Below are 27,940 nucleotides of genomic sequence, written 5' to 3'. Positions count from 1 at the left end.
GGGACAACACAATTTATCCAAATTAAGTTCTACTAAGGGCATTTTTTACATGTATTATATGCATATATTATATACATGTGTATCTATCTAGTGTACATAATTAATACTTTTTCTCTTGTTTTATTTTTAATTAGAAAGATCAGTAACTACTCTCACTTTAGACCAAGTCCAGGGAGCAGATTTAGAGTAAAAATATAGTTTCGATGCACTTATTTTGTGAACCTTTACAGTCAAAAGACCCAGATTCTTTAAAGCCACAGATGCAGGCCAGTGATGTAGCTTAATTGATAGGGTAGTCACTTAGCACAGACAAGGCCCTGTGTTAATCCCCAGCAGCATATAAACTGTGTGTGGTGGTTTACTCCTAAAATCCTTAGCATTCTGGATGTGGAGGCTGGAAGATCAGAAATTCAAGGTCATCCTTAGCTATGTAGTGAGTTTGCAGCAAGCTTCAGACAATAAAGCAAATAAACAAACCCCAAAACATGTATGTGTCTTCCTTGGGCAAATGGTTTCTATCCTTCTCATAGGTCAGGATACTCCCTTCTCTATCTTGTATTTCCTAGCCTGTAGTCAGTAGTTTTTCATTCACAGGTCTTTTTGGGAAATCAGTGATCTCATCTAGTACAGGACTCTTGCACATTAGTTGGTTTGCTGCCCACCTCCATGCTACATCTTATCCTGGGTCCCCCTATAGCTCTCTCTCCCCATTTCCTGGCTGCTGTGAGGTGAGCCACTTCCTTCTACCATGTGTTTCCTCCCACGATGGATGCTCTACTCTCTTCTCACACAGACCCAGAAGCAATGGGGTCAAGAGTTTATAGACGGGAATCTTCAAAAGTGTGAGTCAAAATAAGTCCTTCCTCCCTTGTGTTGTTTTTGCCTTTTTTTTTTTTCCACAATGATGCAAATTACCAGAGAAAACTATGGAGGAAGGGCTCTAGTCCAAGGTCTTTGAGATCACTTCTTTTTTATTTCATCCATTTACATCTCTGTCTCTTATGTTCTTATGGAAGGTACTAGTTTTCCATGCCTAGCTCCTTCTCTGTTGGGAGTCCTGTTCCTCAAATGAGGTGTGAAGATGTAAAACAATAGACTTAAGGAATCATTCACCATCAGAGGCTATTTGTAAATAATCTAAGGATAACTTAGGGAACATACCCAGGACTCAATTGTGTTGTGGACTTGACAAATTCTGCCTGTAATGCAGGACTCTGTTAACCTCATTTCCAGGCTGTCTTCAGCAGCCTACTGCTTTCAGAAAGTACTACAAAACCAAATTCTATTAGGGGATTGGAGGTTAATGTGTTTCCTCTCCAGGGCCATTTTCTTTTCAGAGAAAAAGAAAAGTAATGTCTTATTAGTGGTAGAATTTCAGACAGAGGTAAAAGGGCTATCTTGAGTGAAGTGGGCAGTTGCCAGCACTTCCAGCAGTATCTTCAAGGCTGGAAGAGCAGATCAGATGCCCAGTGACATTTCCTTGGTTGTGTTCTTGGCACGTCACTCACTCTGCTTTGCTCACTGTTACTTAAAGATAAAGCCCATCACTCCCCCTTCCCCTTGTCCATCTGACTCACCCATGCCCATTCTTGTCACATGCCTCATTCCACGCAGCATTCTGAATGGATGTGGACTCCAGAAACTGACTCCTCTGGCCATCCTCTCTTATTTAATGTGTGCTTCAATTTTATCTACAGGTTAGAGGGATTTAAAGATGTAAAAGACTTCAGTTAGAACACAGAACTACAGCTTATGATGTTGCATAAGTAATATCAAGCTTTCATATGTTATTTATTATGAATAATAAACTTTTAGATACTACTAATGCATGCAAATGCTAATTTTTGATGAATGCAAATGTTGATATTTGCATACATTGAAATTACTGAATTCTTACAATAACTCTTTGGAGATGGTTACTATTATTGATCCCCATTCCAAGATAAGGGAACCAAGGGCAGGGAAAGTAAATGACTTGCTCCAATCCCAGAGACACTAAAAAGGCAGTGCCTGCTTCTCACCATTTTAGCATGTGACCTCTCCTAAAAATAGTGTATTTAGTCTAAGAGAATGGGAGAAGTAGTGGAAGAATCTCCCCATCACAGTATAAATAGAAGATGAAACCAAAGTCAGACTAAGGCTCTGTAATTCATGGCAGGATAAAGTGAGCTGTCCCCGCCATGATATACAAACCAGGCTAGATATACAGACCCACAACACAGACTTGATTATCCATGGTGGCCCCCTCCTTGTGCAGTCAAGGGGACTGGAGCCTGGACAGGACCGGAACTAGCAGATTGTCAGGGTTACCATGAGGCAGATCTAAGCCTTGATTGGGATTCACAGGTTCAACTCTATTGGTTTTTTTTTTTTTTTTTTTTTTTTTTTTTTAACTCACTGCACTTATTGCTATGTGATGTTATATCCTTTGAATTAAAGGTAATCTTCACTTCAGAACTTAATTTCCTTTTGGACAAAGGTATTTTGAATGAAAGTATTTGATGAAGCAGCATTTTTCACGGATGATGTACAAGACATAAAAAGTGGGTTACATAGAAGGAAACTGAGAAGTTAGTAACAGAACTGGGCTAATTCCATTGAGCAAATGGTGGCTAAAAGTAGATACTTAGATAAGTCAAGGAACAGCTGGCTCCTGAACATCAGTCCCAAGATGCAGGGCAGTCTGTCTATTAGCTCAGGTTCACCTAATGACCTTGTTCTGTACATGACCTTATTTCTTGGCTTGTCAGCTACTTTGGAGGGTGGTGTCTCCTTCCCTGGCTTCTAATGCCACTATACCTAAAAGTCAGTATTGGTGAAAATGTGTGTGCAGGCAAGATAGATTTTAAAATGGTTCCATAGCAAGTGCTTTCTCTTCCCCTACAGTAATACACTTGTAAGAGAAATCAGATTGGGAAAGGAGAAAGCTGTTGGGGAAAAATTCTGCTAAGCAGATGTCTACTCTGAGAACTGAGAATATGAAAAATGTTTTGACACGAAGCTCGAGATTATGAAAGAGTGCTGATTCATATTGTTCTAGAATCACCAAATGTTGTGCTATAAGGAACCTGAAGGATCTCCTAGTATGAACCCCACATTTTGATGTGAGCCAAGAAGATCAAATAACAAATTGCCCAAGGATACAGCTAGTTAGAGGCATTAGCTACTTTTGGCTTTCTTCTGGACATTTTACTGTGAAATGTCATGTATAGTCATTCCTGAGTGTCTACAGTGACTTGAGCAGACTCTGCTCATGTTGTGTTTGCTCATTCTCCTATGTATTTTCAATAATCTTTAGATATGACGTATTTGCATTCAGGAGACTCAGGCAGGAGGATCACAAGTTCAAGGTCAGCCTGTACTGCACAATGAAACCATGTCTCAAGGAACCAAAGTTGAATAAAATAAAAAAATGGATTACGTATAATATCTAATGTGATATAAATGCTATGTAAATTGTTATGCCCTATTGTCATAGGAGAGAGTCACAGCATGTGTGATACACTCAAACATTATCAGTGTTCCTCTTTAAGACACAAGACTTTTCTTTTCTTGAGCGATAACACTTTACACTCCTTCTTAGACACAGAAGGTTTGCACTGGTCATTGGGTTGATATTTTAGAGGCTTGTTTTGGGGTTGAATTGAGTTTTAGGAGACAAATTTTCACATTGGTGAAGGTGAGAAGTGGCATAGGGAATGAGCAAGTGAGACAGAACAAATGATGCATTCATGAGAGCTGGGGAGAGAGCCAGGGATGCTGTTGCTGGGAATGCCTGCGAACCTCTTCATGCACAAGGATTCAGCATTGTTTCTGCTATACGGTGAATTCAAATTTTGCTTTTTGGCAATCTTGAGAATGTTTTTATCCCTAGATGTTTCTGTATAATGTTGATTGAACTCATGGATACAGAACCTGTGACTCCAGAGAAACAGCCACAGAATATTGAACTTGCCTGCCTTAGCCTCATATAAAAAAGATAAAAATTTTACATTTATCGGGGCAAGAAAAACCAAAGGCAAAAGGCAAAGTTCTAGCCCCAACTGTTCTGGTGACTGATGAGGACCTTTTTCTTGGCTTGCATTTCCTGGCTTACAGAGAGGAGAGAGAGAGGAGAGAGAGAGGAGAGAGAGAGAGAGAGAGAGAGAGAGAGAGAGAGAGAGAGAGAGAGGAGGGAGGGAGGGAGGGAGGGAGGGAGGGAGGGAGGGAGGGAGGGAGGGAGGGGGAGAAGGAGAGGGAGGAGAGGGAGGCTATTTCTGAACTCTTAGGTGTCTTTTCTGAGAACAATGGCCTTATCAGATCATAGCCCCTCACTTATGACCTCACCTTGAAGTCAGATTTTCAAGTAGCCCAGGGTTCTGTGGGGGAAGCACAAGCATTCAGTCCAGAACCAGTGTCAAGAATGTGTTCACTTGCAAACAGCAGAAAAACAGCCTCCTGGTGGAATCTTATTAGATATGGATTCAGCTCTCCCATGCAATAAGACATGTATCAGTGGGAAGTACAGGGCTGCTTTGCAGCCTAGTGTTATTCCTCCTATCTGTGCACTGACTGGTCTGTCTTCTGCTTGTGTGTGAAGGCTCTATCCAAGCTTAAGACACATCACACTCCTGCACAAATTTCCTAGATGCCTCATTCTGCTTAGTGATCATTCTCTGGGACTGGTCACTTTGCTTCTCGGACTGCCAGGGAGTGTGGGTAGGTAGGTATTCGTGACTGCCTATTTTACTGCAAACCGAATTAGGGAGCTTTTAGGAATGAAGAATGGGAACCTGGATACTGTGTGGGAAGCAACTAGAGTCTGAAACACACGCAAAATAATAAGGCTGAGGAATTTGGAGCCACAGGCTTCAGGGTCAGACTCCCAAATCCTGTATCTGACACGTTTGGATGGGTTATTTTACATCACTTGGTTTCAGGGTCCTCCTAAAGTTGTGACTACATGAAGCAACGGAGTTGTAGTAAAAATAAAGAAGACGACGACATTATTTCTGTACATTTTCCCATTGTTTACAATCATTAAAGTACTTACCTTCCTGGACCAAACCATAGTTTGACATCTTTCTATTTTTAACTTCAGTGACACGATGTTCAGACAGAAACTGTTTAACCAACTTCTTTTCACCATGATTTTCTCATCAAAAATGCTGCCTGTCCTTGGCTTGCTATGCCAGAAACAGACAAATACCTTTGTGTCTTTCTGTGGTGCCAGAATTTATTGAATAATGATGCATTTATGAGCACTACAGAAGCTTCAATGGCAGTGATCTGTTAAATAATCCCACTTGCCTAGGTAATCTGGATGAGGTCAATGCAGGCTCTTACTTATTCCAATCTTACTTATAGTAATATCAACTCCCATTCCCACACATTATACAGTGTGCAATAAATCTCTTCTCTTTCTCTACCTCTCTGTCTCTCTTTGTCTCTCCTCTGTCTGCCTATCTGTACAGATGTTGGTTACAGAGTGAATGCAAGTTAAAGAGGCTAGAGTAGAGTCCTAGAAGTTTCAGAAGTGGTCTGATAGAAAAGCAAATAGAATTCTGTGTTGATAAAAGAAGAAACTCAGATCAGTGTCTGGGAAGAAGCTGCTGCTGTAAAGTCCAGAGTGAGGGCAAAGATGTAGCCTGTTGCAGAGACAAAAGGGTTTGGTTCTACAACAGAAGTAGCTTGGATAGGTCAGCGGGTGAACAGCTGGGTCAGGTGAGCAGTTGGGCAGACATATGGCATTTGCACAGCCCATGGCAATACCGGGAATCAAGTTCATCTTAAGGCCCAGACCAGTCAGGAGTTCAGTCCTTGACACACACACACACACACACACACACACACACACACACACACACACACACACGCAGACACACACACACACACTGTGTGTTAGATGACAAGTCAGTGAGGCAGTGTTGTTCATCCCAGCCCTATTTTATGGGGTCCAGGTGAGGGAGTTATAGACTTTTCTTGGTCTTCTGTGTCTGAAAAAATCCAGGGCCTGTTTATCCTGATGGAATTAACATGCCCATGTGTCCCTATAGTCTCAGTTCCCCCCAATAAACTTATTGTGATTTCAAATAGGAAATCTGCTAATTCAATCCAAGTATGAAGATAAGGCAGGAAGTAGGCTATGGCTAACTTTACTTAAGAGTAGTCTCAATACTATTAGTTATATTTCATTTAAAAGAAAAAGTGTGTTATCTATGCATGATAATATTTAAGTATCATTCAAGCTGATTCAAGCCAACCAGGAATTAACTTCAGTGAAACAAGCAACTTGGTTTCAACCAAGCTACTTCCCTATAAGGGAAAGAGACAACCACGCAAACCACCTACACATAGAGAGTTTACAGACAAAGATGGAGATAGAAATGACAAAGATAATCATTAAAATATGCAGAGACAGAAATGGAGATAGATAAGATAGGTATAAGAAGTAGCACATAGCCTAGAGTTAACTTTGCTTTAAGGCAATCACAATAACATTAGTTACATTTTCTTTAGGGATACAATTTGAGCCGGGTTGGTGGCAGTGGTGGTGCATGCCTTTAATCCCAGCACTCAGGATTTACCTACCATGGCATGAACTCTTGCCAATGCTTAGGATTATTAAACAGTTCATATAGTTTCACTTGTATGTGGAGGGTGATATGTATTTCAGAGCATGTTTGTAGAACCTGCTGCTGGATGCAGCATTTCCAGTTTTGATTGTTTGTGGATACCATAGATGACAGGAAAGCAGACAGGTGTAATGAAGGCTACCCATGAAAACCTGTTCCCTTTGTATGGAATCCTTGAAACAGAGAGCATCCTTTTTTAAATCCTAAGAATAGTGGTTCTTCTGTGTTTTTATCCTTCTTATATTTCCTTTCTCTTAACTTCTTTTTTCACAGTCACCTTAGGTTACAGATAACACATTGGGCCTCTGTATAAGACTCTCACATGCACACAGAGAAGCCTGGTGGCTGTCACTTGAAGACTCAGTGACAGACTCACTGTAGACAAATAGAATTTAAATGTATTTTTTTTTTTGAGATAAGGTTTCTCTGTGTAACAGTCTTGGCTGTCCTCAAACTCGATCTGTAGACTAGGCTGGTCTCAAACTCACAAAGATCAGCCTGCCTCTGCCTCCCAAATGCTGGGATCAACAGCATGCGCTACCACCGCCTGGCTTAAATAAATTTCTAAAATATAAACATCAAATGCCCCAAAGTGAAAAAGACAAGTTCATCAAAATATCGTAGGGAAAACCTGGCACATAAAACCATGAGTGCAAAGTCGGTTCCTGAAGTTAGAAACAACCGTGAGCTTGGGTTTGATAAATAGGATCATGGAAACCAAAGATTCTGAAGCTCTCAGGTTAATGCTAATGCTGTATGTCATTTTTAGATTCTATAACTGTAGAGAAACATGGGGAGAGAAACTTGTATTTTTCTTTCCTTTTTTGAAAAAGATTTACATTTTTAGTTATGTGTATGCGTGTGTGTGTGTGTGTGTGTGTGTGTGTGTGTGTGTGTGTGTGTGTGTGTCTATGTACATACACATAAATGCAGGTACCCGGGGAGGCCAGCAGAGGATGCTAGGTCCCCTGAAGCTGGAGTTATAAGTGGTTGTGAGCTGTTTGAAGTGGGAACTGAACTCAGTTCCTCAGCAAGAACAGTATGTGTTGTGCTCTTAATTGATGAACTATCTCTCCAACCTCCTCTGCATTTTCCTGTGTTCTAGAAAATTTACATTCATTACCACACACTATTTAATATACTCAAGAAGGCTTTATGCTGAATATTATAACCTCTAATTTACCCAGGGCTTTCAAAGGAAAATTCCTTAAGGTTATCTAGTGCCCAGTAAACAGGATTGAAACAGGTTACTTTGGCTCCTGGCTCATCCTCTTAACCACTCAGCTGTAAGGCACAGTGAGGACACAGAGTGGCACAAAGCCAAGGCCCATATATCCTTAGTCCCATTCCATAAAGAAAGCAGCCACACTGTGATAAATCTCTTTAATGCCTTCCTTGCACCTTTCCAAACAAAGGCTTGGGAATTTCTGGTAAAAGCTCTGTTCCTTGGGACTGCCCTGTTTACAACAGTTCCTTCAATGACCTTGTGTATCAGTCTGTCACCTGAAAGTCCTAAGGCAGGTGATGACTCACTCTCTGATGACCAGACCCAGAGTGCTGATGTATTGGAGGACTCAGCAGGTGTTTGGATGGAGGCAAAGGAACCATCATATTTGCTAGGGAACCAAACAAATTCCAAGGTCAGGTTGAAGTAACAGAGGTCATGTTTCTACTGGGAGACAACAAAGCTAAATGGTGACTTCTAGAGTGCATATCTACACATATGGACAGAATGAATTTAGATTTCTATTGGATAAAAGTTAGGTTAGAAGGAAGAATTTCTTGAGAGTAATGGATGTTCAACTGTGGATTTCTAGAATATGCTGTGAAATCAATTTCTTATTATAATTCTTCCTTTTTTTTTAAAAAAATGGGGCATTATCATATTTGCCTTGTATTTCCCAAGAAGCTGTCTGTTGACAAAGACTGGACTGGAACTATATGTACAGACTAAACTAGAAAGGCAGGTCCCCTCAGGAGGCCCTGTGACTGTGTGAAACAAGGATGTCTAGAATGTAAGCATAGTGTTACTTCCAAAGTTAAAGCCTTCCTTCTGTAGGAGGTAGAAGAAATACTTCCATGTTTGCCTTCCAGAATTGATGTGTAGATATATAAATGAGCAATGGTGAATATGGTTGTTCGACCAAGGTTTAAGAAGGACAAATAACAGCATTTTAATTAAATTGATTAGTCATTTTTCTTTTGTGTGTATGTGAGCATGTTTGTATGTGTGGGCATGCATGCACATGTACATGCATGTATGTGGAGGCCGGAGAATGATGTTGGAAGTCATCCTCAACCATGTTTACTTTATTCTTTGAGTCAGGGTCTGTCAATCAAACCCAGAGCTTGCCCATAAAGCTTGTCTTAACTGCCCAACTTTCTCTGGGGATTCCATCTCCACCTTCTGGGGCTGGAATTTCAGGTGGGTTTCCTGTTTACCCAGCATTTCCAAAGGTTCTCGGGATCAGAAATCTAGCCTTCATGCTTGCAAAGCAAAGGCTTTAACTCTGAGTCATCTCTCCAACCTGCCCCCCCCATGACAACATTTCAACAGAAATAGTATTTGAATAACAAGAAAAGTATTTTAAAGTGGCAGAAGTGGATGCTCTTGTCTATACAAGGACAACATTAAGAATATTGGCACACGATATTATAATTTCTGACTGCTTTGAAATCATATGTACATTAGAAAATCCAGTGAGATGTAGCCATTGGTTTTTTTTTCCTTCTTTGGATAGTTCCAATGTTTATGCCCATTGTCAGTACTTTTCCTCATGTTGCTATTGTCTAGATAACATTGCCCAATCATATTGCCTCAAAATTCTTTAGTTATTCAATAATAGGGATTTCTTTCTGAGTCTAAGTGCTGTTATCAGATGATTGGATGTTTAGTTTATAGCATGTCTTTTTTTTTTTTTTTTACTCTGACTCTTTTGTCACGTAGCTGAGATAGAGGCTAGCACTTTCTGACATGAATTTTTTATTTTATGGGCTACTCTTCCCTTTGCCTCTTACTCTCTAGGTTTTAGATGACACTGTAACAGGAACAAAGTCTGTCATAAAGTCTGTTATGTTGCAGCAACACATAGCACATTTTTTATGCTATAATCTTATGCCAGATGCCTCACTAGAGAGTGTCACAGAACGTCATTCTATAAACTACCACGAAACGCCTGCTCCAGAATGACTCCTCACTGCCTCTAGAAAGGCCACCTGTGGCTTCACATCCATTTCCATCTCCCTTGAATTCTAGCCCTTCCTCAGCCCATGTTCATAAGGGCCAGTTTCATCCACCCCTTTCCCAGGAGGTTTTCACTAGTTATTCCTGCTCATTCATCCCCAAATCTATGACTGTTGCAGTTTTCTTTCTTTTCTTTTCTTTTTTTTTAATAGCATATTCAGCTTCGTGCTATTTTGTGCACCTGTGCTGTGCTTCCGTAGCTAATTGTGAGTTCGTGTAGGGAATCACATAGAGGGGTGGTTATGAGCAAGAGCTTCTCAAGTGTTAAGGCTTAGATGCACCAATAGGTTGTCCTGGAAAAACTACCTAACATGCCTAAGTCTCCAAGCCTGCACTGGTAAAACGGGGCATTTCACTTATATGGGTTTGCTTCAGTGGATAATTAATACTTAGTGGTTTAGCCCAGCAGCACTAGACACAGCCACACATATCAGATTGAAGGAGAAGCCACTACATGATCTTTCTCAGCAACCCTTAAAGGGCAGAGCATAGGCACTTTTTTTTTTTTTTTTTTTTTTTTTTTTTTTTTTTTTTTTTGGTTTTTCGAGACAGGGTTTCTCTGCGTAGCTTTGCGCCTTTCCTGGAACTCACTTGGCAGCCCAGGCTGGCCTCGAACTCACAGAGATCCACCTGGCTCTGCCTCCCGAGTGCTGGGATTAAAGGCATGCGCCACCACCGCCCGGCAACATAGGCACTTTTAAGTTGAAAGGTCAATGAAAAAACTCACTAGTAGAATGAAAACAAAACACACAGCTTTTAGTAGCCACAAGTTTTCAAAATTATACAGACTCTTTGCTTTTTAAGTGTTTTAGTATAAATTATTTTCACATAGTCACAACTCCTCTAGGACTAGATCCTGGGAAGTATCTAAACACATTCTTCAATACCTGGAAAGGTGAGAGGAGGCCAGAGAGCGGAATGTTGGTTTAAGGAGGCAGAGGGCGGAGTCCCTGGCTGAGGGTACTACAGTCAGTCTGGCTGTGTTCATGGCCTGGCAGAGAGCTCAGGGATGTAACTCACCTAGTTTCCCTTCTGGGGTAACCATTCTTGTATTTTAAGATTCAGAACACGTGTTGCACACTTTACATGTTTTCCTGACCTTCAGTCATTGGCATCTGCATGGCACGTTTACACTTGTCCTTCCTTCCCATGCCATTGCTGCAGTTGCTCGTAGTTGAAAGTGGCAGTGTATGCTCAAGGGGAGGGGATTTTTCATCACCCTTTTCCTGTCATTTGCATCCGATCCTCAATGGGCTAATGGGTATGACTGGATTCTTCTTTCTTTTCTTTTTCATTTATTCTTCTCACATATATTACATTCTGACCACAGTTTCCCCAGATCCCTCCTCTCCTCACAGCGCCCCCCCCCAACTTCTCCTCTCCCAGATCCACTTTTCCTCCATTTCCCTTCAGAAAAGAGCAGGCCTCCCAGGGATAGCAACCAAACAAGTTACAAGAAGACCAGGCACGTGCCCTCATATCAAGGCTGGATGAAGCAACACTGTAGGAGGAAAAGGGTGCCCAAAACAGGCAAAAGTGTGTGTGTGTGTGTGTGTGTGTGTGTGTGTGTGTGTGTGTGTGTGTGTGTAGCAACAAAAAGGAGCCTACGAGAGTCAGGGCAGGTTAACAGCTGTCTTAGTCACTGTTCTATGGCTGTGAAGAGACCATGATGAAGGAAGTTCTTGTAAATGAAAGCATTTAATTGGGGCTTGCTTAGTTTCAAAGGCTTGCTCCATTATCATCAGGGTGGGAAACATGGCGGCAGGGAGTACCATAGCGCATAGAAGAGATGGTGTAGAACTAGCTAAGAACTACATTCTGTTTATAAGATGGGGAGGGGGGCAGACAGACAGACAGACAGATCATCTTGGGCCTGGCATGGGCTTTTGAAACTTCAAAGCCCACTCCCAATGATACACTTCTTCCAATAAGGCCACACACCTCCTAACCCTTCTAATCCCATCAAGTAGTTCCATTCACTGGTGTCTAAGCATTCAAATACATAGGGGCTTATAGGAGCTAGCTTATTCAAACCACCACCACAACCATTCAGTTCTTTCATAAGCAGGCTTCATGCCCATTGAGAAATTTCGCTGCTTGGTGTCTCAGTCTATTTGTAAAGTGAGGGATTTGAACTAAGCATGTCCATGGCCGGCACTAGATTTAGAAACACAAACACTTTCTTATTCTCATGCAAAGAACACCATTGGTCACTTGATTTGCGTGTGTTTTGATGAAGGACTAAAATAATTTGGGGGATTGAAGCCCAAGGGTTGGCAACTCAGCAGTAAGGTTATCTGTCGTGTAATGCCATCTCCTGACAGACTGACAGTGACTTTTGCTAAGTCTATTCATAGTCTTGAGGATTCCCAAGCCTGTATTTACTGAGAGTGGCATCTCACTTCCTTCCTCATGCCCTCTCTTACAGATGAATAAGGTACTTGTTGGCTTTCTGCATTATAGCCAGTCAGTGCTTCTTGTTTTGCTATGACATGTTTCCACAGTCCCAGAACCTAAAGTTCCCGTGATGTATTAATTCTTAAATTTGGTCATCTCTAGACTAGATTAGGTAGGGTATTACAGTTATCAAAGGGCAAAAACATAATTTTATTACAAAATCTTATGAAAAAGGACACAAGAAAGCTTTTTGTAAACATACAGGGCAATCAATGCTTATGACATTTTCACAGATGTTAGAATTCAGGTTACAAGTTCTTTTTGGAATGTACTATTTCATAATTGTTTGACTAAATAATTGCTATATTTATCTGACACCCTATTTTTATTGAAAAATACAGCCAAATTTTATAAAAATTTTTTTTGTATTGTTTTTCCAGACAGGGTTTCTCTGTGTAGTTTTGGTGCTTGTCCTGGAGCTTGCACTGTAGACTAGGCTGGCCTCCAGCTCATAGAGATCTGCCTGGTTCTGCCTCCTGAGTGCTGGGATTAAAGGCGTGCACCATTGCTGCCTGGCCTCTGAAAATATTTGTAATCACATTCTCTTGGACTGGAGGCATATATGTGTGGTGGTATTGTGTTCTCCAAAATACTGTGCATGCTAATAAATTTATCTGGGGTCAGAGACAGAACAGCCACTAGATACAAAGGCTAGAAAATGGTGGCACTCACACCTTTAATCCTAGCATTTCAGAGGTAGAAATCCCTCTGGATCTTTGTGAGTTCAAGGCCACATTGGAAATAGCCAGGCATGGTGACACATGCCTTTAATCCCAAGAAGTGAGCCTTTAATCCCAGGGATTGATGGCAAAAACAGAATGATATATAGGGTGTGAAGACCAGAAACTAGAAGCATTTGGCTGGTTAAGCTTTTAGGATTTTGAGCAGCAGTTCAGCTGAGATTCATTCTGGGTGAGGACTCAGAGGCATCCAGTCTGAGGAAACAGGATCAGCTGAGGAATTGGTAAGGTGAGGTAGCTTGGCTTGTTCTGCTTCTCTGATCTTTCAGCATTCACCCCAATAACTGGCCTTAGGTTTGATTTTATTAATGAGAACTTTTAAGATTACTGCTACATATATGCTTTACTAATTCTGATTATTATTATTTTTGTTATCATTAATTTTGTTGTTGATGCTTTTTTGGAGACTCTACAGCCCTGGCTATCCTGGAACTTGCTATATATATTAGGCTGGACTTGAACTCACAGAGATCCACTTATCTCTGCCTTCTGAATGCTAAGATTAAAGGCATGCATCACCTTGCCTGACAATACTGAATATTATTAATGTAATCCTGGGCTTTCTGATAGATAAAACAGTTTGCTTTATTATAAAAAATTGCACCATTTTAACAGTTAACAAGCGCCAGTGATTTTGTAAATTTTCTACCCACTGACTGTTTATTTTAAATTGTTTATTTTCCTGTCCATTTTTCAATTGGCCTGTCATAACAAATGATCTTGAGTGAAATTCTCAGTAGTGAATTTAAGTATATAAAACTGTTCTAAGTACTAAGCATACATCACAGAACAAGTTATATGGAGATACTCTCATGAAATTTATGCTTTTGGAAAAAACAAAACATAAACCAAATACCAGATATAGATATTGGGACTGAAGTAGCAAACATGACCAAAGTTTACTGAGAGGGTAATTTAAGCTAATTAGAAGGCTTTTCAGACAAGGTTGAGTGAATATTGAAATATGATTGACAAGATGATCTGCTAGAAGAATGTCTGTTCAGATGCTAGTAACAGGCTAGTGCAGAAAAGCGATGCATTTGGGGAATTCCAAGAAGAGAAAGGTGGCCTTGGTGGTGAGGAAGGTGAGGAAGGGAAAGAAGGAGGAGACAGAGTTGGAGAAGGTGGAAGGATCAGCCTGGGGATAGCCTGGTAGTCCAGATGAGGTTTTCTTTTCTTTTCAGCACGTTGGAAAGCATTTGGAGCTTTGCGGTGAGTCACACCTTAGCAGACACCAGGTGTGAAATGAATGACTGGGAACAAGAGTGGAAGTAAAGAGTCTAATCATGAGGCTAAGGCAGTTGTCTAGGTAAGAGCTGATAGTGCTTGGTGAAGAGGACACTCTTGGTGGCCCTCCCTGATTCCTTTTTTTTTTTTTTTTTATAGTTCATTGATCAATCTCTTATTTAGACATTACAACCTAAGTAGACATCTATTAATCTAAGCTATTACTTATTCCCTTTTGGAACTGACAGACTGACAAGAATTTCCTTGCTCAGAGGTGGGACTGAACCTGTGGAATGAGGTTCTACATCATCTCCTGTGGGACCAGCTTGCGACTAATTGTTAGCTGAGACAAGCTTCCTGCTTAATTAGCTCTTGTCTCCTACCCTTCTCTACATCTCTCCTCCTCTTGCCCTCCATCAATTCCATGAAGAGGAATCTTCTTTTCAGTCTCTTCTTTTAGGGAACATGACCTAAGACATGGTTTAGGACAGAAGAGCCTGAAACAGAGCAAAGACTCCATTAAGAATGTTCTGGAGACAAGGGCTATAGAAATGGATTTTGTATGTGGAGGAAAACACAGATATCAGACTAAAGCCTATATTTTGTTATTGAGAAACTTGGTGGGGAGAGGCTGGAATTTCTAATAGAAGGTATCTGGAAGAAGCATGTTTGCAAAGTAGAGAAGGAAAGGGAGTTATTCTGATTTGTTAAACCTGAGAACTTCATAAATGAATATGCAGACAAATGAATGTCCTAGTCTTTTATCCCAAAGGACCTTTCAGCCTGAAGTTACACATATATGACTAAAAAGTCTCATTCATAGAATATTTGAGGGCACGTAGCTGAAAGGAGTGTCTGGGGTGGAAGTGTGAACAAAGAGAGTTTCCCATGATGGACTCCTTAGCATGACAACATTCAGGGGATGAACAGAGATGGAAAATTAAGGAAATGAACCAAGGAATGACCTTTTAATAATGATGGAATTAGATCGTGCTGTGTCTCAAGGGCCAGGAATATGAAGGGCCTTAAGGGGTGTATGGCCCTGAGTACAGCAAGCTGCTGATTAAAATGAAGAGCATAGCTTCTCTGGGGTTGTGTATTGAAGCCTGGTTATCCTTTGCTTTATGTCTACTATCCATTTAAGAGTGAGTACATACAGTGTTTGTCTTTCTGGGTCTGAGTTATCTCACTTCGGATGATTTTTTTCTAGTTCCATCCATTTGCCTACAAATTTCTTTCTTTTATAATTTTATAATTTAATTTAATTTTACATATCAGCCATGGATTCCCCTGTCCTCCCTTCTCCCCCCCCAGCCCTCCCCCAAATCTACCCCCCCATTCCCATCTCCTCCAGGGCAAGGACTCCCCTGGGGATTCAGCTCAGCCTGGGGCAGGTCCAGTCACCTCCTCCCTTCACCTAGGCTGAGCAAAGTGTCCCAGAATAGGCCCCAGGCTCCAAAAAGCCAGCTCATGCACTAAAGGAGACTTTGAAAGCCAGAAGGACCTGGACAGATGTAAAGCAGACACTAAGAGACTATGGATGCCAGCCTAGACTAATATATCCAGCAAAACTTTCAATCATCATAGATGGAGTAAACAAGATATTCCAAGACAAAGCCAGTTTTAAACAATACTTATCCACAAACCCAGCCCTACAGAAAGCACTAGAAGGAAAATTCCAACCTAAGGAAGTCAGATACACCCACGAAAATACAGGCAATAGATAACACCACAGCAGTAAACCCTAAAGAAGAGAAGTATACACACACTACCACCAAAAAAATAACAGGAATGAACAATCACTGGTCATTAATATCCCTTAATATCAATGGACTTAATTCACCTATAAAAAGACACAAGCTAACAGAATGGATATAAAAGCAGGACCCATCTTTCTGCTGCATACAAGAAATACACCTCAAATTCAAAGATAGACACTGCCTACAAATTTCATGAAGTCATTGTTTTTTATTTATTTATTTATTTATTTATTTTTTTGCCTTTGAGTAATACTCCATTGTGTAAATGTACCACATTTTCCTTATCCACTTTTCAGTTGAGAGACATCTAGGTTGTTTCCAACTTCTGGCTATTATGAATAATGCTGCCATGAACATGCTTGAGCAAGTGACCTTGTGGTATGATGGAGCATCTTTTGGGTATTTGCTCAATAGTGGTATTGCTAGGTCTAAGACCCCTAGCAATAATGGAGAGGGTACCTGAACTTACCTTCCCCTATAATCATATTAGTGACTACTCTGTCATCATAGAACCTACATCCGGTAACTGATGGAAGCAGATGCAGTGATCCACAACCAAGCAGTGGTCTGAGCTCCTAGACTTCAGTTGAAGAGAGGGAGGAGGGAATACAGGAGCATGTGAGGTCAGGATCATGCTGGGGAAAACCACAGAGACAACTGACCCAAGCTGGTGGGAGCTCTTGGACTCTGGTGGGGAACATGCATGGGACTGAACTAGGCCCTCTGAATGTGGGTGACAGTTATGTGGCCAGATCAGTTTGGGGAGCCCCTAGCAGTGGGACCAGGACTTATCCTGGGTACATGAAATGGCTTTTTGGAACACATTTCCTAAGGTAGGATACCTTGCTCAGCCTTGACACAGCGGGGAGGAACTTGGCCCTGCCTCAATTTAGTATGCCAGATTTTCTTGACTCCCCAAGGGAGGCTTACCCTCTCTGAGGAGTCGATGGAGAGTGGGATGGGGGAAGGTGGAGGGCAGGAGGGAGGAAGGGGAAACTGGGATTGGTACATAAAATGAAAAAAAATACTTTTTTAAAAATAAAAACAAAAAAGTGAAGATGGTGGGTTACGACAACAGGGTGTGATTAATAATGTTATTAACAAAAGAATGGCAAAAGACAATTTTGAGATGGTGGGTATATGCTTGTCTAAATTAATGAAGCCTAAACATTAAATGTGTGCAAACTTTTGACATACCAATAAAATGCAAAAAAATATTTAATTACAAAACACAGTAAATAGGGAGAGAATGGGAGATTAAGAAGCAGATCCATTGATCTAAGCAGCTGTTTCTGCAGGGAGCTGGAATAGTGGATGAGATAATAACTTAGGTGAGGCAGTTAATCCAAGAACTACTTTCATTTAGTTGACATATTAGAAGAAAGAAATCCATTATTCAAGAAAAAGAGAAGAATCACAGTGGAAAACATTACAACAGACAAGAAGTGACGGGAGCCGTTGACCTTGAGCAGGGGTTGACTTTGTCCCTGAGCACTTAAGACTTGCATTGGGAAGAATGACAGGAGATATAAATGTCAATGAGGAAAGATTTGTAGACGTTGTAGTCAGCAGTTGGATTAATTATTAACTTTCCTTCTGTGTTCTTGGTGAAATCTGAAATGAGGAACCCAGTTGATCAGGTGGGCTTAGAATGCATGGTTCAAAGATTCTGCAGAGCTTTTTAAGTAGTCTCAGTGTCAGTGTCTTCACTTGGGATCCAGATGAAGTCAGTTGACCCCCCATATTCCAATAAGCCCAACTGTCCCACATGGTTAAAATACGGGACAGGCATTATTTATCAGGGCTGTAAAATAGGGCATCAATCCTTCATTTCACAAAAGATGTTCTACTGTGGGTGGGTGCCTAGCTCGCGTATTTCTGTTGGCTTTCATAGAGTTGTTGGCTATATCTGATTCTTTCTACTCCACCAAGGTCTCTTCTCAACCGCAGTTAAGTTATTGGGCAATACCCCGCCCTCAGCCCTTAACTCCGCCCCCCCCCCCCCCATGCATGCGCCACCTCCAGACCCACAAACTCTCATTCGGGTTATCAAGAGTATGGCTGACACTGAGGTCTGGAACATCTGATTGTTTCTGAACAGGGAATTACGGCGAGAGTGGAATGGACGCCTTCAAAGAGCTAGCTGCCCAGGAAGGCCTCTGCATCGCACACTCTGACAAAATCTACAGCAATGCAGGCGAGAAGAGCTTTGACCGGCTCCTGCGCAAGCTCCGGGAGCGGCTTCCCAAGGCCAGAGTTGTGGTCTGCTTCTGCGAGGGCATGACAGTGCGGGGACTCCTGAGTGCCATGCGACGCCTGGGTGTTGTGGGCGAGTTCTCACTCATTGGAAGGTAAATCTCAATCTCTTTCCCTTTCCCCCTCCCTTTCTCCTCAAATAGCTGGCACATACATGAATTCTTTATACAAAACCAAACTTCTTGACTCAAGGTGAGCGGCACATGCAGCGCCCTGCTGAGCACTTGTGTCCCTTCTCATGCAGAGCAGACCTGCTGGTGTGTCCTTCATAGAGCAAGGCGCGCCGAGCAGCAAGGCTGATAACAAGCTGATGAGATTCTTTTAGAGACAGGAAGTTGTTTGCCAGAATGTCTCCTCATCCTGGCAAATAGTCCTTTGCGTTGACTTCCTTCAGATCCGGAACAAATGATATCATGAACAGTACTGGTGAGTACAGGGTGGCAACAGGAACGGGACATAGATATTAAGAGTTGAAATTTAAAGAACTGGCTAAATGAACATGAAGACACACAGTAGGGCTTGATGATGATATAATCCCTTGTCATACTGTGTGTGTGTGTGTGTGTGTGTGTGTGTGTGTGTGTGTGTGTGTGTGCATGTGTGTGAAGACTATTTGATGATGTTCCAGTGTGATTTCTGCAGAAGTCTTGTGATGGGTTCAACATTTCTTTTCTCTTTCTGGAGGATGTGGACGTGTGTGAGTACCCATCTCCAGCCTCCTCTTCCTTTCCCCCCACCTTAAGGTTTTTGACCACAGATTCCTTGCTTACTTAGTTATCTTCTTAATATTGCATGAATGAACTGCTGTGTTTCCTACTGATTCCACCTCAGCAAAGGTGCACCTATCTACAGTACCCTCCTCCAGATTTTGGTGCCCCCTCTTTCTCCTATACTGGATGGGGTATAATCATGCTGCTCCTACAGAATGAACTTAATTGCTGGCCCTTTCTCTTGGAAGTTGTGAAACTGTAGCAGCAGCATTATCATGTCCCCAAAGGACACTCTTTTCCTGCCTCGTGGCTGTGGTGATGATTACAAAGTCCACTATTGGTGAAATTATTAAGGCCACTCCACGTAGTTAAAAGGAAGATTTATTTAGTGGGTAACTTACAAAAAAGGGATAGGTAGGTCGTGGGGTCTAGGGAAGGTGTATCAAAGTCCAGCGGTGTTCTCTGGAGCTCTGCTCGGTCAACCTCCACCATCAAGGGTCCAGGAACAGAGAGAGTGCTGGCCCATCCAGATCTCGAGTCTCCAGGTGCCTCCCTTGGCCCCGCCTTGTAGGCATGACAGTTGCTGAAGCCTCAATGGGGGAACTTCCAGATCAAAGCTGGAATGGCTACCCGCTACAGTCTACTCTCACCACTATCTGGAATTAGCAGCCTGAGACTTTTGAGACATTGGCTTTTGAGAAACAGGTAGGATAAAAATACAAACCAACAAATGAGGAGACATGGAGACACTCCAGGAATGGAGAGGTATGGTGGCCAGGTCATACTGTGATTCAAATTCTAGGAATTACTGAGTTTGGGTAAGATTGGCACGCATGTACTCATGGTGATCACCTTGGCTTCTTCAGTATGAACCTGGGGTTTTAAACCACTTAAAATATTCATAAAAAGGCAGCCCCTTTAAGGAGATGCATTTGAAGAAGATTCCTGTCTCTCTTAGGAGGGAAAGGATGTAAGCAGCACTGTTGAAGTGTTACTCAGAACGCTGTTCTTAATATAAGCACTAGGGCAGATGGCATCCAGATAGTCACTCTTCAATTACTTCTATAAAATGCTGATTACTGTTTTTTTTTTCCATATATATAAAGAATGTTTACTTTTAAAAGTCTGATGTTTATCATTTCAAAAGCAATGACACTCAGGTCTCTTTAATATCTTGGGAGTGATCTACCCTAGTTTAAGGAATCTTGAACAGATGTGGCAGATGTGAGCTTTGGGGTGTGCAGACTCACTGCTTATGAAGGAGGATGATCAGAAGCGGCGCTCTCACTGCAGTGTGAATCCGTTCTGTCACTGTGGTTTAAAAACTGGGGAAGGTGATGAAATGACACCTTAAGCCTTTGTGGCTCTAGTTTGTCTGCTAATAAGGACACCAGGCTTATGTAAGCAATTCCGAGGGTCTCGCGTGCACTCCCAAAGAGATCAGCCACTTGTCCCTGCACTTCTTTCATTCCTCTTATTGTCTGCCTGCCCCTGCCCCACGGGGTTCTATTGTCACACCCTAGGAACTATTGTCAAAATGAGCACCCAGATTCTTTTATTTTTTTTGGTTTTTCGAGACAGGGTTTTCTCTGTGTAGCTTTGGAGCTTTTCCTGGAACTCACTTGGTAGCCCAGGCTGGCCTCGAACTCACAGAGATCCATTTGCCTCTGCCTCCCGAGTGCTGGGATTAAAGGCATGCGCCACCACCACCCGGTGAACACCCACATTCTTAAGAACACTGTTTCCTGTACCAATGGTTACTACGATTGAGACATGCATTCTTTGATGTGCCCAAACTATACCACATTCTGCCAAAATGAGGGAAAGTGTCTTTTCCTCTCTAGGCTGCCTTCCATGACGGTCTATCAAGCTGGTGTTGGCTTTTATTTCTGTTTCTTAGAAGTTTTTGAAACAAACCATATTTTATAGTTTTTGTTCATAATACTCCTTTAAGATCCAGCTATGAGTCTACTGGGAACTGACCATGGGGCTACATTGACTACAATCATATGCATCCTTAGGGTTAGCCTTCCCTTCAGGTGGCCAGTTGTTCTTTCAGTGGATGAGTTCTGTCCTGAGTGCTGCCAGTGGACACTGAGTGAGATCAGCTTCCTAATCAGCAGACATGTCCAGAGTGGTATCAGTGACTTCTAGTTAGCAATGCTAAAAGATGCATCCTCCTCTCAGGACACAAGGTCAGGTGCCATTTTTTATGGAGTTCATTTTCTTTCCTCTGACATGGCTCACAAGAGGGCATTGTATAGGTGGCAATGGGCCCCTTTTTATAGAGGGAAGGAAAAATAGGTCTTAGTGTAGATTGCAGTAGAAGCTGTTTTATTATAAATGAGTAGAATTTCATAAATGAAGATCTACATGCCCCCCTTTCCATGGCTCTCATTTCCCTTCACACTTCACGGTATATTAGGAATACTTGCCGTCACTACCATCAAGTCATGTTACTTCAGGATTTCAAGATTTCTGCTACTACCATCGTTCTCTAAGGTGTGGTCTTCCTTCCCTGGGATTAGCACAATTGCACTCAATTGCCTCCCCACTTCTAGCCTGCTGTTCTTAGAACAATCTGAAAAATTTAAGTCAAGTGATGCTGGTCTTCACATCTCATAAACAATACCTTAAAATGCATTGTAGCATCTTTCATAACAATGCCCATACAAAAATCCCCAATCCTATCACTGTGGTCAAGTCTTTAGGCAGATGATCTATAACCCAACAATGGACTTAAATCTTAGTAAGCCAATTATGAACTGAAAAATCTCTATAGGCCTGGACTCCATTAAATAAACTGTCTTAGTTACTTTTTCACTTCTCTGGAGACACCAGGACCAAGGCGACTTAAAAAAGAAAGCAATTAACTGGGGGTATCAGTTCTAGAGAGTGGAATAGAATCCATGATCATCATGGTGGGAGAACTGCATTAGGTAGGTAGACATGGCCCTAGAACAGTAGCTGAGAGCTTACACCTGATACACAAGCATTAAGGAGAGAGAGGAAGAAAGACACTGAGAATGCTGTAGGCTTTTGAAACCTCAAAACCCACCCCCACCAACACACCTCCTTCAGTGAGTCCACACAGTTCCACTAACTGGGAACCAAACATTCAAATATATGAAACCATGGGAGCCGTTCTCACTCAAATCAGCAGTACACCAAGCTCCATAGCTTAATGACTGTGTGCTGTGGACTGTTGGTTGTACCCTTGATACCTACCATGTGTCTGACTGGGAAATGTGGCTATGACATCATGAGAAGATTATTATACAAATATGACTATCTTTGGAAAAGATCAAAACTCCAAATTCAGAGTATAGTTTCTTTTTTATGGAAAATAGTTTTTGTTTCCACATAATGTATCTCCATTATGGTTTCCCTTCCCTCTCTTCTTCCAACTTTATCCCTGTCTCTCCTCCCATCTGGATCTTCTCTTTTTCTGTTTCTCATTAGAAAACAAATGGGCTTCTAGGGGATAATAATAAAATAAAATAAAAGAAAGCAAAAACTAGCCCATCAGAATGATCAAAACAAACAGAAGGAAAAGAGTCTAAGAGAAGGCAGAAGTAACAGAACCACTTATTCACACACTCAGAAATTCCATAAAATCTATGCATTTCTTGTGCATAACTGTTCTAAAGGATATTATTATTCCATGTATTATGTGTCTGTAGTATACATTGAAATATTATGTAAAAAGTAAGATCTGTATATGTATGATGCAGCCAACTACCCAAGTGTCATGCCATTGAAAACACCAAATAAACCTTAATAGTGAAAAACCCCCCACTAAACTGGAAACCATAATATATACGCAAAGGACCTGGTGCAGATCCATACAGGCCATGTACATGCTCTCTTGATCTCTGTGAGTTCATATGAGTTCTGATCATGTTGATTGTTTTCTTTGTGTCTTTCATCCCCTCTGGTTTTTACACTATTTCTGCCTCTTTTTCCACTGGGTTCCCTGAGTCCTTGAGGGTAGGAATTTGATGGAGACATCCCATTTAGGGCTGAGTGTTTCAAGGTCTCTAAAATTCTGCATAATGTCTGACTGTGGATTGAATTTCCCACATGCTGCTGCAGGAGGAAGCTTCCCTGATGATGGCTGAGCAAGACATTGATCTATCAGTATATCAGAATGTCATTACGAGTCAGTTTGTTTCTGCTTTTTTAAAAATAATAGTAATATTTGGTTTTATTCTAGACCCCTGGGCTATCTATTCTCAGGTTCTTGGTCACCCTAGCAGTGTTGGGTACGGGTTCCATCTTGTGTAGTGGACCTTAAGTCAAATCAGACATTGGTTGGTGACTCCCACAAGCTTTGTGCCACCATTGCCCTAGCATATCTTGTAGACAGGACATGATTGTAGGTCAAAGGACTTGAGGCTGAGTTGATGCTTACATTTCTCCTTTGGTAGTGAGCAGAGCACCTTTCTATACCAAACACACTAGAACATAGGGGTGAAGTCTATGTAAACACCACTGCTACTTCTCCATGTTCAGTGAGTTGTGTAGGTGTTGTCTTCAGCCATGGGATGTGGCTGCCAATTTGTGGAGAGCAACCTATAATCTTGGCAATATACTGGGCTGTTTGGGGGTTCCCATGGGGCCGCCTTGGCCTACCACTCAATTAGATGTAATGCAATCCCAGTACTCGATGCTTCGTTTGGTGGCAAGATACAGTTTCTACTGAATGGATCACCGTTTCAGCTTAGAGAATAAAAAAGAAAATTAAAAGTCATACTATCACACATTTGGGAACTGTCTATAATGGGAAAATAAACTATGCTGCAAAAACCAGAACTTTAAAAGGGATTTTTTGAAGTTAATAAAATATGCTATAACAAAAGAATGTGAGATAATGGAAAAACAGAACAAAACAAACCATGGTCCCAGAGTAGTGGGTCTGCCATGAAGTACTCTTGTGGCCTTAGTTACTCAGTGATTCTCTCCTGAGACCATTTTTATCACTGCAAAAATGAAGGATTTGGCTCTAGATCCTCTTTAGGCATTTATATAGTCTTAGAATTTATAATGATAGTATGATGAAGATATGATCAATAGGAATGTATTTATGGATTCATTTTATCTAATCTTAGTCATGAATTGGGGTTGTTCAGTCTACAGTGTCTTACCAGTTACCTTGCTAAACCCAGAACTCATTGAATGAGCTTAGAGTTTTCATCTGTGGTCCTGGATCTAGCATGCAGGTTTGCAGGGGACGATGACTTTGGACCAATAGACATGGCATCTCCACCATGTAAGCTAACTAAGTTTGGTTATAGTAATCATCCTGCAGAAGAATAATGTCTTCTTGACTGTACTAAATTATTATTATTATTTTTTTACTTTACAATACTATTCAGTTCTACATAATAGCCACAGACTCCCTTGTTCTCTCCCTAAATTATTATTTGAAGACAGTTCTTAGAATTATGCTCACCATATCTACAGTGATTATTTTAATGATGACAATAATGTGGATATGTTTGGAATGTACTGCCTGCCAGGAATTCTACATACACTGTGCATATTAGATCACTTAACTATCACAGCCATGTGATGAGAGGGTGTGAATCGTACCTGCATATTGCTGCATGGAGAATTTAGATTAATTTTTAAACTATACAGAGAAAAACAGTCTAGATTTGGACATTAGCATCAAGACACCAGCTTCTGTGATTGTACACGGTAACTTACACTATCAGTCAGACTAGGTTTGCTTTGTTTAAGTGGCATTGGCATCAGCCTTTAATTTCCTTTCTGATTGCCTCCTCTTCCTGACACCCATTTTATTTTTAGATTTACCTCCTTTGGAAAAAACAAGCTAAAGTAACCATATCACATGAGAAAATTATTTTACATTTCTGATTATACTATTTCTCTGAATCTTTTACATTTTTTCTAGTATTAACTATTTTAGATGATGATTCAACAAAGGGGCTTGTAAAGTCTTTCAAAACTCATTTTATTTTTCTACCACAGTACCTCTGTTTCTGCATACACCTATTTATCTGTGGAACCGTACTTTTGAAGAAGCCAATACCTGTTTCTGCATACTCCCAGAAAAAGACAACTGTAGATTCCTGCCATTGGGAAACCATACTGAATGTAGTCTTTTGTGCCTCTGCTTCTTTCTTTCTGTTTTAAAGTTACCATAGAAAGTAATGGCTCCAACTGTGGTGACCATTATAGTATCTATTTTCTTATTGATTACATTTATTCTGTCACAATTTCACCCATGTACACAGTATATTCTGTTTACTTCACCCCACTTTCTCTTGTCTCCTCTCACCCCTGTTATTCCTTTCCTATAATCACGCCTTTTGTTTTGTTTTGTGACCCACTGAGTTTACTAGGACTGTCTGGCCACAGGCTTGGAGCTATCCACTGGAGTTTTGTAGGCTCATAATTTTGTACACAACTGAAGGCTGTGACGGCCCCTCCTCACAAATCCATTAGTAGCAATAGCTCAACCAGGAAAGGTAGGGACCCATTAACACCTCCCTGATCCCTGTTGGCTTTTGACAGACCCAGTTTGTGTAGGCCTAGTACAGGCAACCATAGCTACTGTGAGATCATGGTTGCAATAGCTGTGTCTTGTCCTAAAGATAGCATTTTTTGTATCTTTTCTCACTATCTTCTGGCTCTTACATTCTTCCTGCTTCCTTCTCTATAACGGTCACTGGACATTAGTGGGGATGGTATAAGTGTCTAAGCATCCCAAGCAGGCATGAATCTCTGTATTCATCACAGACTCTTAATTATCAAAACACTATTCAGATAAAATTGCACTGATAGTTTCCTCTTTATTTCTAGGTAAGAATCTAGTGGCATGGATGTGCTCATTTGCATATATATGTATATATTATATATATATATATTATATACTTGCCAACTGACAGGAATTTATATTGTCTCAATATAAACTATCTGTTCTAAATAATGAACATTTATGGTCAACTCTTTTGTGGTCTTCTCACTTTAGCTCTTCTTCAGACATATCTAGAGAAGAGCTTATGGGTCATAAATGTGTGATGCTTTTCACTTTAGAAGTTACTTTATAACAGACCACCTAGCTGTTCTCCAGAGTGGCTGAAAGATTGCAATCCTAACAGCAGTGTATGAGAACTCTAAATCCTGCACAGCTTCACCAAAATAGGATTGTCAGCCGTTTCACATTTAGCTGTTCCAGTGGGTGTGCAGTGGCATCTCTGTGGTTTTAATTTGCATTTTCCTAATGACTAATAGTATGAACACTTTTATGTACTTATTTGCCATTTGAATACATTTGTGGGTGAAATCCCTTGTGTACAGCTGGGTCCATTTCTTTGTCAGTTAGCTTGTCTTATTATTGCGGTGTTGTGGAAGTTCTTGGTCACTTCTCAGCAGAAATCATGTTCATAAATATACTTAGCAAAGTTTTCTTTTCTCCTGTGTCTGAAACTTTGATTTTCTGAGTGGTGGCTTGGAAGATGAAATCGAATGTTGACAAAGCATAGCTACCAGATTCTTCTTTGGTGGTTCACACTCTGTCCATCTGCTCCAAGGCCATAGGCATTTTAAGCAGTTTTGTAATTTTTAATTTCATATTAGCTGTGATTCATTAGGAGTTAATGTTTTTATGCTGTGAGATAAGAGTGAGGGTTTTTTAATGATTAATTGGTACAGAAATGGCTATTTTTACCTCTGTCAAATAGTGCTTCATTAAAACGATTAATCTATCACCTATCTTTCTATAATTTACCTGTAATGTAATCGATCTATTTGCCTATCTAGCAATCTTCTATCATTAGCTGTTTTCTGCCCTTGCCCTTCCCTTTCTCTACTGTGTAGCCTAGAGACCATCCCTAGGTAGTCACATGGACCATTTGGCTTATTATATATATATATATATATGCATGCATTTTCATATTTGTGATTGTTCCATGATATAGATGAGACAGAACTTTAATATTAAACTGTAATGTCAGAAGTCTGATGTAGATCACTGGCTTAAACTTAAAGTATTAGCAGGTCTGTCCCTATTTCTAAAGTCTGCTCACATCCCATGACTTATTCTAGTCTTCATCTTCCAAGGCCAATAGAATTGAACGATTTTATCTCACAGTGCCACCTCCTCAGTTCTTCAGCCTGAATCTCTACCATTGTAAATGACTTTTGTATTTACTTTGGACCCATCTAGATAATGCAGGAGCATCTCTGTAATGTAAGACTAGCTTATCATAAGCTTTGATTCTATCTGCCACCTTAAGCTCCCCTCTGTTATGTAAATTAGTGTGTTTACTCGTTTCAGTGAGGAGTGCATGGATATCTTTGGCTGCTCATTGATCTGAGGAGAAAGCCAGAAAGAGTGTGGGTAGCAGATTGCCAGAAAGAAAAGCAATAATAAGGAAACATTTGGTGGAAAAACGAGAGAGACTAGAGAGATGGTGGGTTGAAGAAGGATGAATAAGAGGGAAAAAATTGAAATTGTGTGAGATCAGATGTGTTGATTAAGGTCATACTTATAACAATGGTACCTGGTGTGGAAAGGTTCAGGGTGTGGAATTTCTACAAGGGTAACACTTGAGTCTGGAAGATGGGTTAATAGTTTGCAATTAATTAAGGTTTTCACTGTATTTCTAGAATTGATTTATTACATTGTATTTGGGGTGATAATATTTAAACGTGTGTGTGTGTGTGTGTGTGTGTGTGTGTGTGTGTGTGTGTGTAGCACTTCATATGTTTTATAGTTTTTGGAAAAACACTGTCTAATGAATCGGTGGGGAATACTGGGTCATTAATGCAAGAGGGAGGGCTGGATTTAAAAAAGAGAACCAGCTATGCTTTCCAGGATCCACAATAACGAGGGCTTCATGGGGTGACCATTTACATGGGCTTCAGTGGTGGCTTGTTCAGGGAGGGATGTTCTTGTAGG

The 27,940-nt window shown here is 40.9% G+C and overlaps 1 protein-coding gene across 2 annotated transcripts in view; it reads left to right on the top strand.

Annotated features, from left to right (window-relative positions):
• The window catches only part of Grm1 (glutamate metabotropic receptor 1), a 367,002-nt gene that overhangs the window by 103,065 nt on the left and 235,997 nt on the right, over nt 1–27,940 (top strand). For both annotated transcript variants that reach the window (XM_028861143.2, XM_028861151.2), the window contains exon 3: nt 18,144–18,393. In XM_028861143.2, coding sequence (XP_028716976.1) covers nt 18,144–18,393 — 250 coding nt within the window. The remainder of the gene's footprint in view (nt 1–18,143; nt 18,394–27,940) is intronic.

The sequence above is a fragment of the Peromyscus leucopus genome, chromosome 8a, assembly GCF_004664715.2.
Source record: "Peromyscus leucopus breed LL Stock chromosome 8a, UCI_PerLeu_2.1, whole genome shotgun sequence".
In the NCBI taxonomy this organism is placed as follows: Eukaryota; Metazoa; Chordata; class Mammalia; order Rodentia; family Cricetidae; genus Peromyscus; species Peromyscus leucopus.
The sequence above is the reverse complement of the archived record's forward strand: the minus strand, read 5'-3'. Positions and strand labels throughout refer to the sequence as shown.